The sequence below is a fragment of the Crotalus tigris genome, unplaced genomic scaffold (assembly GCF_016545835.1).
Source record: "Crotalus tigris isolate CLP2741 ecotype Arizona unplaced genomic scaffold, ASM1654583v1 scf7180000017683.1919423, whole genome shotgun sequence".
NCBI lineage: Eukaryota > Metazoa > Chordata > Lepidosauria > Squamata > Viperidae > Crotalus > Crotalus tigris.
This window is the reverse complement of record NW_024096563.1, coordinates 579,832-598,313: the sequence shown is the minus strand read 5'-3', so window position 1 is coordinate 598,313 and position 18,482 is coordinate 579,832. Positions and strand designations below refer to the sequence as shown.

At 43.0% G+C, this 18,482-nt stretch overlaps 1 protein-coding gene across 2 annotated transcripts in view; it reads left to right on the top strand.

Annotated features, from left to right (window-relative positions):
• ARID3B (AT-rich interaction domain 3B) overlaps nt 1-18,482 on the top strand; it is a 66,153-nt gene that overhangs the window by 9,112 nt on the left and 38,559 nt on the right. For both annotated transcript variants that reach the window (XM_039337548.1, XM_039337547.1), the window contains exons 3-4: nt 15,079-15,150; nt 16,122-16,194. In XM_039337548.1, the coding sequence (XP_039193482.1) occupies nt 15,079-15,150; nt 16,122-16,194 (145 nt within the window). The remainder of the gene's footprint in view (nt 1-15,078; nt 15,151-16,121; nt 16,195-18,482) is intronic.

The following is an 18,482-nucleotide window of genomic DNA, read 5'->3' as shown; positions in this document are numbered from 1 at the left end:
AAGTTGCCTTAGAACAGTGGTTCTCAACCTTTTTAATGCCGCGACCCCCAACCGGTCGTAAGTCGAGGACTACTCAACCGGTCGTAAGTCGAGGACTACTCAACTGGTGCAGCACCGTTTGCAGACTGGGACTTTGGGCGGGCTCAGCAGGGCAGAGACAGCCTGGACAATTCCTCTTGGCTTTTGAAAGCCAATAGAATTAGACTCTATTCAAGAGAGCCTATTCTATTGGCTTTCCAAAGCCAATAGAATAAAAGGGAGTAGCACAGCTAAGGAAAAGGGGGGGGGGGGAATGGCGGACTGCGTTGTTTGGCGACCCCCGTGAAATGGTCGTTCGACCCCAAATGGGGTCCCGACCCACAGGTTGAGAACAGCTGCCTTAGAAGCAGAGGGGGACAGTGTGTTTTTAGTGACCCTTCAAAGTTATCACGGCCGCTGAAAAAAGTGACTTACCATTTTTCACACGTTGCAGCACCTCTCATGGTCACGTGATTTACATTTGGATGCTTGACAGCTGACTCACATTTATGATGGTCGCAGTGTCCCGGGGTCATGTGACCCTTTGACAAATCAATGGGAAAGCCAGATTCACTTAATAACCGGGTTATTAATTTAACTACTGCAGTGATTCCCTTAGCAAACATAGCAGGAAAAGTCGTAAAACGAGGCCGAACTCACTTAACAAATTTCTCGCATCGTCTTTGGCTCCATGGTGGCCGTAAATGGAGGACTCCCTGTACATTTGAAGCAAAATGGTGGCCTGCCACTCAAAGAGACATGAAATTAGCTTGTGTATCGTAAAACATCTGCGGAGGGCATTCAGATCCAGGCGGGCAGGGAGAAGAGGGGGGAGATTAGAATGGAGCAGCCAGCAACATTGTGAGCATTGCCTGAATGCCATTTTCATGGAGTTAAAAGAGGATAAGTATATAGTGTATATAGGGGAAACCGAGTTAAAAAAACCCCAAACTATCAATTTTACAATACTTTCTCTGCCATGGTAAATGAGCAGGCTTTGCACTGATAGCACCGTGGGGAAAAAATAGGAATTGTTTAGTTTCTGGCTCAGGAATTCTGGGAGTTGAAGTCCACAAGTCATAAAAGAGCCAAGGTTGCCTACCCCTGGTCTAGTTAGTAACTTTGAATAATTGTTTCAAAGTTCTACTGCAGTTATTTTCAAATCCCTTTAAGTGTGACCACAAGCAATTGGCAGTTGAATAACAGAGTTGGAAGGGACCTTGGAGGTCTTCTAGTCCAACCCCCTACTCAGGCAGGAGACCCTATATCATTTCAGACAAATGACTGTCTAATCTCTTGTTAAAAACCTCCAGTGGGGGGGGGGAGGGAAGGAAGGAAGGAAGGAAGGAAAGAAAAATAGAAGACTAACATAGTTGGAAGGGACCTTGGAGGTCTTCTAGTCCAACCCCCTGCTCAGGCAGGAGACCCTATACCAGTGATGGCGAACCTTTTAGAGGCCGAGTGCCCAAACTGCAACCCAAAATCCACTTATGCATCGTTGGGTGCCGGGTGGGTGTGGCCCATTGGCTGGGTGTGGCCTATTGGCTGGGTGTGACCCATTGGGTGGGTGTGGCTGCAGTGGTAATGGCAGACTGGGTGGGACTAAAAAGTTCAATCAATCAATTCCACCTTTGCAAGATTTTTTTTTCCCGCGAGAAGTTGAAATTGACTGATTGAATCTTTATTTTTTTGGCACACGGAGGCCTCAAGTGAAAAGGTTTTATAGAACCCAGCTGAAGGCCTAGGACTGGGGTGAGGGTACGTGGGCCCACAGAGAGGGCTCTGAGTGCCACCTCTGGCACCCGTGCCATAGGTTTGCCACCACTGCCCTATACCATTTTAGTCTCTTCTTAAAAACTTCCAGCGTTGGAGCACTCACAACCTCTGGAGGCAAGTTGTTCCGCTGATTGAGCGTTCCAACTGTCAGGAAATTTCTCCTTGGTTCTAGGTTGCTTCTCTCCTTGGTTAGTGTGGACCACTCTCTCTCTCTACATTACTTGCCACCTGTTCAGAAGCACCCCCTCACCTTTCCCTGTCCAGGTCTTCCAGCCAGACTAAGCCAGTGCTTCAGGCCCAAAGGCCACCCACCTCTTATGTACTCTGCTTGAGTACGCAGAAGAGAATGCCAGCGGATTGCAAAATATCCTTCTCGTTTTGCATGGTGGCCAGAAGCTTTGAGGGTTGAAAGCTTATTCATGTTACCATAATTGATGTTTACGCAAGGGATATTTATACCCCACGTGTATAAATGGTGCGGGGTGGACCATGTCAGAGAAGAGGTGTGCTGAGAACAAACAGCTTCAGTCACCATCGTTGGCTTTCTAAACCCTTGTATCAAAGGGAGGGGAAAAAAAAACAAAAAAAAAAAAAACCAGGCATACAGGTGGTCCTCCACTTAGAGCCCAAAATTTTATGTTGCTTCACGAGACATTAACTTAAGTGAGTTTTGCCCCATTGTTTTCCTGCGACCTTTCTTGTCACAGTTGTTAGGGGAATCGCTGCGCTTGTTAACTTAGTAACCTGGTTGTAAAATGAATGTGGCTTCCCAATTGATTTTGCTTGTCAGGAGGTTGCAAAAGCTGATCACGTGACACCGGGGCATTATGACCGTCGTAAATAGGAACCAGCTGACAAGCATCTGAATTTTGATCATGTGACCACGGGGATGCTGGCAATGGTCGTAAGCGTGAAAAATGGTCCTAAGTCACTTTTTCCGGTGCCAATCTACCTGTGAGCCGTCACTAAATGAATTGCTGTGAGTCAAGGACTAAATACCTGGAGAAAGCTACCTGTCTGAGCCATCAGGTGAAATAATCTCTTTTTCTGTGCTGTGAGAGGTGGGTTTTCTGGAAAATGTTGAAAGAGAAGTGTGACTTTCTGCTGTTCCAGCCGATGCTTCCCTCCTTCTCCCACTCCTGTCCCTTAAAAAAGGTTTCCAGTTGGGATTGTTTGCATCAGTCTCCATCTTACTTCCTCCGTCCATGAAGCCACTGGGGGAACCGGGGAGGGGGGGTATTCGTGGTTTCTAAGAATGTTTCTAGTTTAGCATTTAATGAGCTTTTTCCTCTGCGGGGGTCCCCATGGCTGTTAAAAGCTTTGTGATGGCATGGTGTCAAATTCCACACCTAGGACACCGAAGCGATTCTGGCCTAGAATCCAGATTTCTTAGTGACTTTGTTGCAAGATGCTTCTAGAAGTTAGGTTCTGTGTACCCCGGAGGACTTTTGCCATGTTCAAAAAAAAAAAAAAAGTCACAGGGTAATTGAATATACCTCTGATATTCTTTATTTCTTCTTCTTCTTCTTCTTCTTCTTCTTCTTCTTCTTCTTCTTCTTCTTCTTCTTCTTCTTCTTCTTCTTCTTCTTCTTCTTCTTCTTCTTCTTCTTCTCCTTCTCCTTCTCCTTCTCCTTCTCCTTCTCCTTCTCCTTCTTCTTCTTCTTCTTCTTCTTCAAAATCAACGGCAAGTGAAGAAAACAAGCAGCAACCTACAATATTCTGACTGTCTCCATTTTAGTTGGTTAGCTAATTACGAGTCTTGTTCTGTGCTGTCGGCAAAACTATCTTTCACTTCGGGAAAAAAAATACAGATAGTCCTCCACTTAAAACAGTTATAATAATAATAATAAAGTTGGGAGGGACCTTGGAGGTCATCTAGTCCAACCCCCTGCTCAGGCAGGAAACCCTATACCATTTCGGACAAATGGCTGTCCAGTCTCTTCTTAAAAACTTCCAGTGTTGGAGCATCCACCGCTCCTGGAAGCAGGTTATTCCACTGGTTAATTGTTCTAACTGTCAGGAAGTTTCTCCTTAGTTCTAGGTTGCTTCTCTCCTTGATTAGTTTCCATCCGTTGCTTCTTGTCCTGCTTTCAGGGGCCTTGGAAAATAGCTTGACTCCCTCTTCTTTGTGGCAGCCCCTGAGATACTGGAAGACTGCTATCATGTCCCCCCTCGTCCTTCTCTTCTTTAAACTAGACATCCCCAATTCCAGCAACCATTCCTTATATGTTTAGCAGTTCATTTAGTGACTGTTCGAAGTTACAACGGCACTGGAAAAAAGAGACTTATGACTGTTCGTCACACTGACGACCGTTGCAGCCTCCCTGTGATCAGGGGATCAAATTTCAGACGCTTGGCCACTGGCTCATTTTATGACAGTTCCAGGATCATGCGATTCCCTTTTGTGACTTTCTGGCCAGCAAAGTCAATGGGGAAGTCGGATTCCTTTAACAACCGTGTTATTAACAACTGCCGTGATTTACTTAACAACTGGGGCAACACAGGTCGTAAAATGGGGCAAAGCTCCCTTAACAGCTGTCTCACCTTCTTCTTCTTCTTGTGCCATATCCATTATCGGACGTTGGCGATCATGTTGGCGATCCTGTTTTTATCAGCAGCCACACAAAAAAGTGCTGCTGAGTTTTGTCCAAACTAGAACTGTCTCACCTAGCAAAAGAAATGTTGGGCTCACTTGTCGTAAGTTGAGGACTATGCGTACGCATTTTTTTTTACATGTCTCTGTTGTGTTGTAAACCAGAGTTTATGATCCTGCTTTATCACTATTACTCGTATGTACACTGAGAGCTTCTGCACCAGAGAGAAATTCCTTATGTGTCCAACCACACTTGGCCAATAAAGAATTCTTTTGTTGTAAACCAGAGAGCTGAAATCAGTTCTTCTTATTTAATTTGCAGGAGAATCTTTGCTTGCCAGGAATTCTTTTGAGGGACATTGCAAAGGCATCCTCCATCCACAGTTCATTTAACTACCCCAGGATTATGGTGTCTATTAATAGGCAAGGTTGACGTTGGGATGGATGTCAGTCACCCATTTTGTAAGAGGAGAGAAGCAAGGTAGCTATTTTTGTTCCAGGCAAACCTCTTGTCCCTTAAAGTCTGGGAAGAATTAAGTCTTTTGCCTGTCCTCTGTAATGTTCTCCTGTCAAGAGCTACTTAAATTTGCAGTTTGCATCCATCCAGAACGGTGGTTTGATCTAAAAAGGGCATTCTACCTAACGTTGTTTGAAATGGATGCATTCAGAGCTAAGAGGAGTTCTTGGTGTTTTATTTGTTTGGTTTTTTTTTTTTTAATTTTCCTCTTCACTTCCCCTTTTTATTTCTTTCTTTTTTTTAAAAAAAACACCCTTTTCTTTGGAGAAAAGTCAACTTAAAGCCCCCTTGAACGTTTTCGGTTAGCAAAGAGTATTCTCAAAAGGAAGGAGGCTGTTGATGCGTGTTTGCTTTGAGTTCCATTCAGTGTCCAACACAAAGTAATTAATTGTCACAACACCCTCGCCGACAAAAGCCAGCCCAGCTTCTGACAGAGGGGCGGCGAGAATATTGTCAGCGCAGAACAAGGAGGAAGCTTTGGCTGTCTTTCAAGAGACGGGCAAAAAAAATCCTCAGAAAGAAACACGAAGTTTAGTTTCTTTTCTCCCTTTCATCACACTTCCCAAATTCATGCAGATTTAAACCACAAATCAAAATATATCAAGAGATCTTGATGGCCGTGGTCCAACGAAGTAGAAATAAAAATAAAAGAAATAAAGAAGAAAAAAAGTTTCATTCAGGTTGAGATTTCTTTCATATTGCTCCCTGCCTCTACAGTAGACCTCGAGTTATGAGCACTGTTGAGCCCAAAAGTTACGTTGCTAAGTGAAACATTGGTTAAGTGAGTTTTGCCTCATTTTACAACATTTCTTGCTAAGGGAATCACTGCACTTGTTAAGTCAGCAATACAATTGTTAAGTGACTCCGGCTTCCCCATTGACTTTGCTTGTCAAAAGGTTGCGAAAGGGGATTGTGGGACGCTGCAACCGTCATAAGTACAAGTCAGTTGCCAATTCTGATCATGTGACCATGGGGATGCTGTGTGAAAAACGGCCGTAAGTTGCTTTTTTCAGTGCTGTCGTAACTTTGAACGATCAGTAAATGAACTGTCGTAAGGTGAGGACCACCTGTATAGTGGGGTTTTTTAGCTTGCTTGTTTGAAAAGTACGAGGGAGAAATTACTTTTAGGGGTGCTAATTGGCAGAGGTGCTTGTCTTTTGGCTTAATGCAAACTCAGCCCCTTCAGAGTTGTCGGAATTCAAGGTGAAGTGTGTCACGAGCATCGGAGCAGTGAGGGTCTATGTCAGGCTTCCTCCACATTGTTGGCTAGGGAATTCTGGGAGTTGAGGTCCACGTGTCTTGAACATTGCCAGGGTTGAAAAACACTGTCCATTGCAGTAGGAATATAGCTTTAAACAACACGCTGGGGAGGGACTTGTAGAAATATAAAAGCTTTTTGGATTAAGATTTGGTGGAACATTCAAAAGATTTTAAAGAGAAAGATAAAGTTTACGCCACAATTATTTTTATTAGGTGTTATTGTAGACTTTGATGTTAAAGAAATTAATTTGATGTTGAATCTTATAACAGCTGCAAGATTACTGGTGGGGCAATATTGGAAGAAAGATTCAATGCCTACTATGGAAGAATGGATACTCAAGGTGTCTAATTTAGCAGAAATGGCAAAAATTTCTGCTTATTTGAAGGATTATTCCCAAGAAAGATACATTTCGGTTTGGAGAAGATGGATAGATTATATTCAGAATAAATATGAGACTAAAAAGTATTATCTAGCTTATGAGTAAATTTTAGATTATTACTAATAATTTAATATGGTTGAATTTATATTTTTAGTATTATGGTTTAATTATATTATTTTCATTTTTAATTTGTTAATATTTATTTTGAAAAGGAGTTAAAGTATGTTATGGATTTGATTGTTAGTATAGTTGGGTAATGTTAGTTAGATTATGATTGTTTATTTGTAACCCTGTAATCAGCTCTGGGAAGTGGGGGAGGGGGGGAGGGATTTGGGGTATATATTGTATAAAATTTTTAAAACTTTTAATAATAATAAAAAAAAGAAGCTGGGGAGGAATTTGCGGTCCAGAACATCCATTTTTGAACTATCAAAGTAATCAATACTTACATAAAGGGGCAGGAATTAAATTGACAAGCGTTGTTTCTGTTCCGTAGTTTTGGCAAAGTGTTTTAGGTTTTTGTTCTTTTTTAATCAGGAGGACTTGCCTCACAGCAAAACGGACTGCTATAGTTGCCAAGTAATCTTGATTAAATATATACCCTGAAAGGCCCATCTCCCCCCCCCCCCTTAAACAGTATAACACAATCTACTTCTCAAGCATTTAAAAAGCTGCCAGGAGAGGAATCTTTGTGCTGATAAGCTTAGTGGTGTTTTTCCTCTTTTCTCAGACTGTGTTTGTTGTGAGGGGACTGCCCTTTCTTTACGGGCAACTTAATCTTACCAGAGATTTATGCCACCGGAGCTTTTTCACAGCTCCCGGTTCACTTCCAACAGTTCCTCTCCACCCACAAAAGGAATTTTGCTTGTTTCTCTAATAATCCCCAAATTGCATCTCCCACCCACTTAATTCTGCGGACTGAATTCACACGGCTCCTCAAAACAGCTGCCCTCTTTAAGAAATAGCCAGGGTTTTGGGGGGGGGGGTGAAATTGTGGTATAGAATCACAGCAGTACAGGTAGTCTTTGACTTACGGCCACAATGGAGCCCAAAATTTATGTCGCTAAGTGAGACATGTGTTAAGTGAGTTTTGCCCAATAATAATAGAAGAAGAAGAAGAAGAAGAAGAAGAAGAAGAAGAAGAAGAAGAAGAAGAAGAAGAAGAAGAAGAAGAAGAAGAAGAAGAAGAAGAAGAAGAAGAAGAAGAAGAAGAAGAAGAAGAAGAAGAAGAAGAAGAAGAAGAAGAAGAAGAAGAAGAAGTAGTAGTAGTAGTAGTAGTAGTAGTAGTAGTTGGAAGGGACCTTGGAGGTCATCTAGTCCAACCCCCTGCTCAGGCAGGACACCCTATACCATTTCAGACAAATGGCTGTCCAGTGTGTTCTTAAAAGCTTCCAGCATTCACTGCTTCTGGAGGCAGGTTGTTCCACTGGTTAATTGTTTCCGTCCTTTCTTGCCACAGTTGTTAAGGGAATCACGGCAGTTCTTAGGTAGTAACACCCGTTATTAAGTGAATCTGATTTCCCCCATTGGCTTGGCTTGTCAAAAGTCACAAAATGACCTGCAGCCGTGTCCTAAATACATGCCCAGTTGCCAAGCGTCTGAGTTGCGATCATGTGAAAGGGAGGTGCTGCTGCAACAGTGGTAATGTGGAAAACAATCATATCCCGCTTTTTTTCCAGCGCTGTTGTCATTTTGAACCGTCGCTAAACGGACAGTTGTCATTTGAAGACTGGAAATTGAATCAGGAAGCAAATTCTGAGCTCTCCAAGAAGAACCTTTGTGTAGAAAGTCTGTTGCACTCATCAGCCTTGGTTTTTCCTGTTTGTTTGTCCCCCCCCCCTTCACACACACACAACTTTTGCAGTGAGAATAAAGGGCTCCTTCCTTTGGAAAACCCTGAAAGGCATTTGATGAGATTCCCCCTCGGTCTTAAAACACCCGCTTTTCCAGAAGCAGGTCCCCAAATGATTGACAGGGTTTCTTTTGTAGAATTCCAAAATCGGAGGAGTGGAGGGGGGGACTCACGATCGTGTTAGGAATTTCTAGTGTTGCCCTCAAGGAAAGGTTTCCACAGGCTTTTTGCAAGCAGGGGCCAGGGGGAGAGAGAGAGAGAGAGAGACTGCAATTGTTTTGCCCTCTGAATTCCACTCTAATAAGATACTCCAGGTGGCTTGGGAGTAGTAATCCTAAAATAGCTGCTGCTCTTAATTGCTTCTGTAAAGTCAAGCTTGCCTGCTCTGGGGAGGGGCTGACATGCTTTGATAGTTAACTGGAAGGTGCCAGCCCTTTGGGTAGCGACAAAGCTTTGGAGATGCCTGGAGGACTTAACCCCCCCCCTCCCCTGTAGAACAACACCATTTCAAAATGCTTATTTGGAGTTGTCCATCCTTTAAAGCTGACTGCAGACATATCTGCGTGCCCTCACATGCCGGTTTATGACTAGCGCACGGGTGAATTCTACCCAATCTCGGTGGGAGACTCAATAGAATAAAAAGTATTCTGTATTGTAGTATCCAGTCAAAATCTCAGGAAGCCAACAACAAATAGCTTGCAACCAGCTTGTAGCCATCTACAGCAAGGGTCCCCAACCTTTTGGGCCCCAGGGACCAGTTCCGTGGAGAGAGGTTTTTTCCACGGACCAGAGGGTGTGTGGTTTTGTGTGCTGCCTGCATCCCGCGGATGGGGCTTTGCTTGTTTGTGCGGACCGGTTGCTGGCATGCCGCGGCCTGGTACCGGCCCACGGACCTGGGGTTGAGGACCCCTGATTTACAGCAAGGGTCCCCAACCTCCTGGGTTGTGGATCAGGAGCAGTCCGCAGCACACTAGAAACTGGGTCACACAAACAAGCAAAGCACACACGGGATGCAGGCGGTGCACAAAACACACATACACACCGGTCTGCAGAAAATCCTCTCTCTATGGAACCGGCCCTGAGCACCCAAATATTTGGGGGGCGCTGGTCTACAGGATGAGTTGTGGGACAAAAAATTACCAAGGAACAGGATGGTGGGAGACAGAAAAGGAATTCCTTTAGTTTTACTTTTTTGGTTTGGTTTGGTTTGGTTTAGTTTAGTTTAGTTTAGTTTAGTTTAAGGGAAGAAAAAAGCTAGAATACAAAAAGATGTGTAGGAAAGAGTGACTAAATGGATGACGTCATTGACGGATGTTAAGGAGATATAAACTAATTCTTCTGCCAGCTTTGGAGAAGAGCAAATTCATGTAGTTCTTTCCTGCATTGGAATGTCCTACCGACACTAAAACATAGGGTGACTTGGTTTAAATTGGCACTTTTTATTAAAAGTTCCCTCTGGAGGAAATGCATTCCCATTTTAAGACCTCTTTTAAGGAGAGGCTGGACAACCGCTTGTCTGAAATGGTATGGGTTCTCCTGCCTGAGGAGGGGGTTGGACTAGATCAGGGCTTTTCAACCTTTTCACCCATTATACCACTTTTAGGATATGGGAACATCCGAGGACCACCAGTCGCCTAGAAAGGTGTCAAAAACTTGACGACCCAAAAAAAAAAAGAAAGAAAAAAAGGGACGTACAGGTAGTCCTCAACTTACAATAGTTTGCTCGGTGACCGTTCGAAGTTACAATGGCACTGAAAAAGTGCCCCCCCCCCCAAACCACAGCCGAGCAAGACACCTGCCTGCCCGCCCAGCGGCGCTTTTCCTCCTGTCCGAGGTTTCCATTGTTGTGAGCATTTCTGTTGAGGATTGGCAGCAGGGGGTGGAGTGGGGGTGTTTGGTTTTTATTCCCCCCATCTGCTGCGTAGTTGCAGCAGCTTTTGGTCACTTCACATGACCCTGGGACACTGTGACCGTCATAAATATGAATCAGTTGCCAAGCATCTGAATGTAAATCAAAAGACCCTGGAGACGCTGCAACATTCCAGCTGATCGGCGCTTCTTCAGGGCTCAGCAGAAGCACCAGGATCAGGCCGAGCTCCAACTGGATCCTGATGCTGATCCTGGTGCTTCTGCTGAGCCTTGACAGCCCTGCAGCTCCAGCCGTCTCTCGCTCAGGCTTGTGTGGTGCTCCCACCGGTTCAGCTCATTCCCCTCCCCTGCTACCCCTTTTCTAGGATGGTCGCGTACCACCTGCCAGGTGCCAATGGACCACAGGTGGTACCCGTACCACTGCTTGAAAAGCCCTGGACTAGAAGACCTCGCAAGGTCCCTTCCAACTCTGTCATTCAACTGCTTGTGGTCACACTTAAAGTGATTTGAAAATAAATGCAGTACAGCAATTAAACAATTATTCAAAGTTACTGACTAGACAATTCCCATTTTTCCCCCCCACAGTGCAAAGCCTGCTCATTTGCCGTGGCAGAGAAAGCACAGCACAATTGATAGGTTTTTTTTTTTTACATTAGATTAGATTAGACAACCTTCATTGTCATTTTTTTACTGTGTTTCCTCTCTATATACACAAAATGCTAAGCCTGGTCACTTCCTTGAAGATAAAGGCAGAGCTGATTTTCCTCTTAGGAAGAGGAGAAATGTTTTTGCCCTGTTTTGAGATATAAACAGCAACAGTGTTTATTTCCTATCATAAACATTTGAAATTTGCTACTATGTGGTAAGGGCAGCACAGAGCCAGTTGCAAGGTACACACAATAAAAAAAATAAACATTTTAAATTGGGCAAATTTTAAAAAAAATAATAATCCCAGAAACGTAAATGTTAATATTGTGCGGTTTCAATAAGAGAACTTAAATCACGCTTTTGACTAAACGAGGGATGGAAATGTTGTTTTTCTATCCCAGCTCCAATCGATGCAGCTTGTTCCATTGTCTGTACCTTGTCACTAGTTTTGTACAATCAGGTGGCTTGTGGGACTGGGTCTATACTGGAAGTCCTCAACCTATGATCACAATTTCTGTTGCTGTGCAAGACAGTTGTTAAGTGAGCATTGCAACCATTTCACAACCTTTCTTGCCACCGTTGTATAATATTCAAAAGAAAAATTTCTTAATGCCACCCATGCAAATAGCACTAAATATCTCCCTTGTTCCATTTTCCCTCCAGTCTTGCGCAATACTCACCTGCCTTGGTTTTGTTGCTGCTGTTCTTCTGTTCCCGGTGAAAGGTTAATATTTTTAGCCAGCATATCACTAGGCAAATAAGAAGCCACCTCAGACTGTATGTTATTGAATTATTGATCAACTCAGCCGCCACGTTGCTTTTCAAATATTTAAATGTAAAACTAGAAAATCAATAAAATCCCCCCCCCCCAAATTACACACCAGTAATTGCAGCTTCTAAAAATAGTACTGTTGTGTCCTATGTGCTGTCGTTTCAGTAGTGCTTCTTTTTCCAACCAACGTGGCTCTTTGCGCTTTGGAATACCTACGGATCCTTGCCAATAATGTTTTTTTCTTTTATTACTGAAAAAAAACAGTAGGAAGATGCCATAAGGAGTTAAACAGAAAGCTACAATGGGTCTAATAATAAATCATAAATAACGTATTCTTATATTTTGAAGTGCTTATTGTTATTGTTACAAGGAATCTTTGCAATTTCCATTTAGATTTTTGCAGAAGAAGCGATCAATACAATAATGGAATGGGTGGGGAAACTGAATTTATCAATATTTAAGTCACATCTCTATTAATAAAATAATGAACTGTGGGGGGGGGAAAGCCACCTCAGAGAAAAGAGGGGCAGAAGAATCCAAAAACAGACGGAAAAAAAAGTCCTTCCAGTCCAAAAGTCCTGTCATAATATAAATCTTATTAAAACAACACTAGCTTAACAACTCTACAGGTAATCCTCGATTTACGACCACAGTCGAGCCCAGAATTTTACATTGCTAAGTGAGACGTTTGTGAAGTGAGTTTTGCCCCATTTTACGACTTTTCTTGCCCCGGTTGTTAACTGAATCATTGCAGTTGTTCAATTAGTGACCTGGTTGTTAAGTGAATCCCCCATTGACTTTGCTTGTCAGAAGGTTGCAAAAGGGAATCATCACATGACCCCCGGGACACTGCGACCGTCGTAAGTATGAGTCAGTTGCCAAGCATTTGAATTTGGATCACGCGACCACAGGATGGTGCGGTGGTCATAAGTGTGAAAAGCGGCCGTAGGTCACTTTTTTCAGTGTCACCGTAACTTTGGACGGTCTCTAAACAAAGTGTTGTAAGTCGAGGACTACTTGTGCCTGTATCAGGATGCTAACTTGCATTTTGGGACGCCGGTATTGTGAGTGGCCACTTGAGTTGGGTGGAGAACCTTTAGCTGTCCTGCTTGTCAAGATGAGATTTGTATCTGTAGCTGTTTCTGAAGTTGGCTCAAGAAAGGCAACAGCTGCAACAAAACAGCTGACACAACAGAAGCAGTCATAATCCTCCATTAAATATATTTCGGCTGATGGGCCTCACTGGATAATTGACTTTTCAGCCGGAATTGCTGGCTCAAATAAAACCAGCAGGCTTTAAGGCAACCTGTGCCATTCAAAAGATTGGTGTGTGTATGTGTGTGTGAGTCAGTCAGTCAGTCATGCTGCCCATCCCCGAGCTATTCATCTTGTTAATTCAGTGTGTGTGTCAGTGTCAGATGACACTAAACTGTGAGCATTAAAGTGGCTCTAATTAAAAACTGTTTTTGTTTGGTAACCCCTCCTTGCATTCAGTGGCTTTTCATCTGATTTAAGATCCTGTGTGCTTACCAGCAGATGGTGGGTCACACACATCCCCTGGCATTTGACCTTATTGGTTTCGCTTTTTGCCTGTTGCCCGGGCATTTTTGCATTGCAATGTTGGCAGTTGGGAGGGCCGTAGTAGTCATCCTTCCATTCCCACAATCGTTAGAAAGTCAGGACTGCTCTTCCATAGCCTCCTGGTGTGACCACTGCTTGGGCTGTGACAGAAACCCCTGGGAGAGTTTAGCCTCTTAAATTAGTAGTTCTCAACCTGTGGTCCACGAATCCCTGGGGCCATATGTTGTCACAGGAGGTCCGTGAAGGCTCGAACAAAATATTATAATTTAAATCTTAAATCTTGGGGGTCTTTGGCCATGGTCTGTGGCCACAAAAAGTATTTAAAGGAGGTCTGTGCTGAAGGAAAGTTTGTCGTAGAGTAGAGGTGGGGAACCATAGCCCCTTTATGACTTGTGGGCTTCATGAATTCTGGGAGTGGAAGTCCACAAGTCATAACAGGGCCATCGTTCTCCACCCCTATCTTAAACCTATGAAGTCCAGGATTCACGTTCCATAACAGTTGATTGTGTTCAACTTCTTACAGTCTGAGGGGTCCTTGGTGCTCTCTGAACTTGATGGTTTTCTTGCAGGCATTTCATTAGTCAAACTAGGCAACATCATCTGTACTAACACTGATGATGTTACCTAATCAGGTAATGAAATGTCTGCAAGAAAATAACCAAGCTCAGAGAGCACCAAGGCCTTGAGCTACAAATATTCTCCTTTATTGGTTCTCACAGTCTGTCTTGCATACAGAGAAGAATGAATAGGAACAGAAAAATGCCATTTCTTGAGCCTTTCTGCAGCCAATAGCAAAGGACTTACGTCAGCAAGGTGTTCTGGTGAACCAAGATTGTTTATTGAATAGCTGGCTTGCTTCACATGTTAAGTTATGAACCAGAGTGGATGCTGTCATGTTTTCATTGAAAATGCTAAGTCCAAATCCAACAAACCGTAATTATGGCAGAGCTTGACATGGGAGTCCACCGCCGATCTGATATTGTATTAATGGCATTCTCCAGAAGTTTTGAATCTGCAGAATTTCCACTGGTTGGCCTGTTGGACAAGAATTGCATGCTCAGTAGGGAAAGCTGCCTTACAACATGAGAAGTTGCGAAAATGTGGGAATTGGGTTCATTTACTAAAGGGAAAAATAAAAAAAAAGGAATTGGAACTTTTGTACCAATATATGCAAATGAAACCATCCTTTGACATCTGACATCATGCAAAGTACTCTTCTATAAATCACTGCCCATCTTTGAGGAAAAGCTAGTTAAAATCAGTGTTTCTCAACCTTGACCATTTTAAGGCATGTGGACTTCAACTCCCAGAATTCCACAGCCAGCATTGCTGGCTGTGGAATTCTGGGAGTTGAAGTCCACATGCCTTAAAATGGTCAAGGTTGAGAAACACTGAGCTAGTTAGTTCCAGTTTTATACCAGCTCAGGTGGGTTGTAACAATTAACCGATTCCTGTTTCTTAACTTAAATGCTTCCTCTGTTGGGAGTGACCCACTGGTGGTCTTACCTGCTCTTTCGGCCCAAAGATGCTTTTCAAAAAAAAAAAAAAAGGCAGCTGGACTTTTTGGTATTTTTTTCCCCCTGAAAACGTTTCGTTTCTCGCCCAAGAAGCCTCTTCAGTTCTGAATAAACGGTCAGTTAGAACTGAAGAAATTTCTTGGATGGAGAAGCGAAACGTTTTCAGGGTGGGGGGGAAACCCAAGAAAGTCTAGTTGCCTTTGGGGACAGCCATGTCCTGGATGATGGAGAATCTCCATCGATGCCTGCTCTTTTCTTTTAATAGCTGTCTGCTTTTGGTTTTCTTCCTCTTCAGAACGGGAACATGACTTGGAGCGAAGAAGCCGACAGTAGCAGAGGAAGAGAGATATCCCGCGATTTTGCCAAGGTCAGTGCAACAACTTAACTTGGACTGTCCGTTTGCATCCAGGGTGGAAGCTATTGCAAAAACTCTACTGCAGTGTTTCTCAACCTTGATAATTTTAAGGCATGTGGACTTCAACTCCCAGAATTCCACAGCCAGCATTGCTGGCTGTGGAATTCTGGGAGTTGAAATCCACATGCCTTAAAATTGTCAAGGTTGAGAAACACTGCTCTACTGCCTGGGATGACACTGCTATCTCAAAGGGGTTTGAAAAAAGAGCTTTCAAACAGTAACACTTTCGCCAATTTGTTAGGTGGAGGCTTGGATTCCTTCCAAATCAGCTTCCATAGATCTCTTGATCTGGCTGGGCTGATCATCCCTTATTTAGCTTTCGTGGGTTGTAATTTTTAGTACCTCTTAACGGTAATCCAGGCTTCAAATCCACAGTGATTTATTTCGCAAGCGTTGTGGTGCTGGTGGTGGAGCCATTGATCTGGATAGCTTTGATAGCTTTGTGTCAGATTATTTGGGAAAGTGGTTCTTGATCTGGCCCACTTTAAAATGCAGGGACTTCAACTCCCACAATTCTGGCTGGGCTGGGGAATTCTGGGAGTTGAAGTCTTCTCATCTTAAAGTGGGCAAGGTTGAGAAACGCTGGTTTAGGACATTTGTTTTCTTTATAGCCACCACCTTCAATCCTCCATTTCAGAAAATTGATACCTGCTGCAACATTAGCCTGGTTTCTAGATCCATATTATCCGTGCCTGGAATGCAAACTACCTGTGTCGCCAGCCTGATTTTTTTTTTTAACCTGAGGCTGCATTAAACAGGAGCTTCAAATATTTTTCTGCTGGGTTTTTTTTTGGGGGGGGAAGGGGGAGGAAACTTCCAATCTGAGTTGAGTTGTGCCTTTCTACCCGCTGAACATGGCTCTGAACTCTTGTTTTCCTTTCTACGCCCAGCCCAAGTTAAATTGCGCTTGCTTTATTCCACAGTTGTATGAATTGGATAGTGACCCCGAACGGAAGAAGTTCCTGGACGATCTCTTCATTTTTATGCACAAGAGGGGTGAGTGGGCTTTTTAACCTGAAAAGGGGGGAACAAACATGTGGCTGCTTGTTCTGTATGCTGGAATTAGAAACCTGTGGGAAAGCAAATTTGTGAGGTGGGAGGGAAAAGGACTCAGGACTTTTTTTTTTCCAAGAACATAAGGTAGCACGTTTATTGGATAGTAGGTCATATAGGTCATAGCTCAATATCCAGCTCGGGGTATTGAAATATTATTGAGCAGTAAAGCGGGTGTCGCTTACTAGAACAAAAATATAAATCTTTATCTTTAAATTGTCCAAAGTTTGGCAGGAAAAAGCAGCAAAGGGGGAACAGAGATGATCAACTGCAATTATTCCTATTTGACTTGCAATCCAGATTATATGAGAAGAATTGTGCAGAATCAGACCAGAAGCTCTGGCTCCGAGTTCTGTTTTCACAGTGGCTAAGAAGATGACAATAGGAAGCTGACTAGCAGGCTATGCCTGCAGAAATCTTCCTTTTCTCTCTCTTACACACACACACACACACACACACACACACACACACACACACACACAGATATGTGTTCCCCAACAACTGATTTTGAGAAGCTGGCTACCTCTAAAACGGGAGGCTATACCTGTCTGTCATGATTAGTAGCCATAGATAGCCTTCTCCCACAACCTGATATACAGAATAACAGTTGAAAGGGACCTTGGAGGTCTTCTAGTCCAACCCCCTGATTGATCAGGAAACCCTCTACCATTTCAGGCAAATGGCTGTCCAGTCTCTTCTTCACCTCCAGGGATGGAGCACCCACAATTTCTGGAGGCAAGCTGAATTCCACCGATTAATTGTTCTCACTGTCAGGAAATTTCTCCTTAGTTCTAGTTTGGTTTTCTCCTTGATTAGTTTTTCCTTCTTGTCCTTCCTTCAGCTGCTGTTCCAGCTTTAGGAGTTGGTGGTCTTGCAGCCTCTTCTGGCAGTGAGTCTACTCTAGGCTGAGTTTTTCCAATCTGATGCAATATTTCATTTTGTTTCTTCTTTCAGCTTTCATTCTTCATTGTTGTTTTTTTCCAGACTACTTTATCTTAATTACCTGGGTAACTGATCTTTATTATTAACTGGTTTACTTAACAAGCACCATGTCAGTTTCATGGAAATTGCTGTTGAAAAAAAAAATGCTTTCCATTGCTCTGACAGAATTTCAAAGTCCTATTCAAGGACTAAGAAGTCCTGATCCTTCTTAGGGTCCAGGCATCAAATGTAAACGATTGTCCTTGATAGAAACATTGCCACAATCGGATCAATGTTAAGTCCTGTCAAAGGCTGAACACAAAGCATTAAGGTTGTGAAGTCAGCTGAGATGTGTTTGAATGGCCTGCCTATCTGTCTTTCAAACTCATCTGCCTTTTGAACTATAAATGGATTTTTAAAAATCAATCCAGTCTCCTTGATTGTTAAAGAAACCAATCTTTAGGAGAGAGAAAGCTTTGATGTAGCTGGAATGCTCATATACAGGCTACTTTTATCATAAAAAGAAACTCTTTGGGGTGTTTATGCTTTTACTTTGGTTTGGTGGTTCCTTGTGGTAACTCACAAGACCCAAGAAAAAAGACAAAATTATTTCTACTTAATATAGGTAGGAATGCTTACTCTTGATTTTTTGAAGATCCATTTGAACTCAAGAATGTTTGCATATTTTTATTTTTGACATGTTGCCTATAAATAATTTGTAGAGTGGTTTATTCTCTTGAAGTTGCCGTAGAAATATGTCAGTTGTTGCAGGTTGGCATATTTGACAATAAAAAGAGAATATGGAAGAACCAAAATCACTGTAGAGTTCTGCAGTTGAGGTTCTGGACATGTTAATTATAGAGTGACAGCTGGATAGATCGTGGTTTCTTTCCCAAACAAGCCTCCATGATGGTTAGGGTTAAAACTAATAGCATAGTAAACTAGGAAACCACAAAACCATCTAACTCTTGAGCAATGGCATAAAATAGCTCATTCCAGTTTCAACTGACAAGCTATTTACTTCCCTAACTGTGGTCTTGAGTAGATGACAACATTTAGGACAGGGCTTTTCAACCTTTTCACCCATTGTACCACTTTTAGGATATGGCAATATCCGAGTACCACCAGTCGCCTAGCAAGGTGTCAAAAACTTGATGATTAAAAAAAAGGAAAGGAAAAAAGTGATGAAGTACAGGTAGTCCTCAACTTACAACAATTCACTTAGTGACTGTTCGAAGTTACAATGGCACTGAAAAAGTGCCCCCCAAGCCACAAATGAGCAAGACACCTGCCTGCCCGCCTAGCCGCGC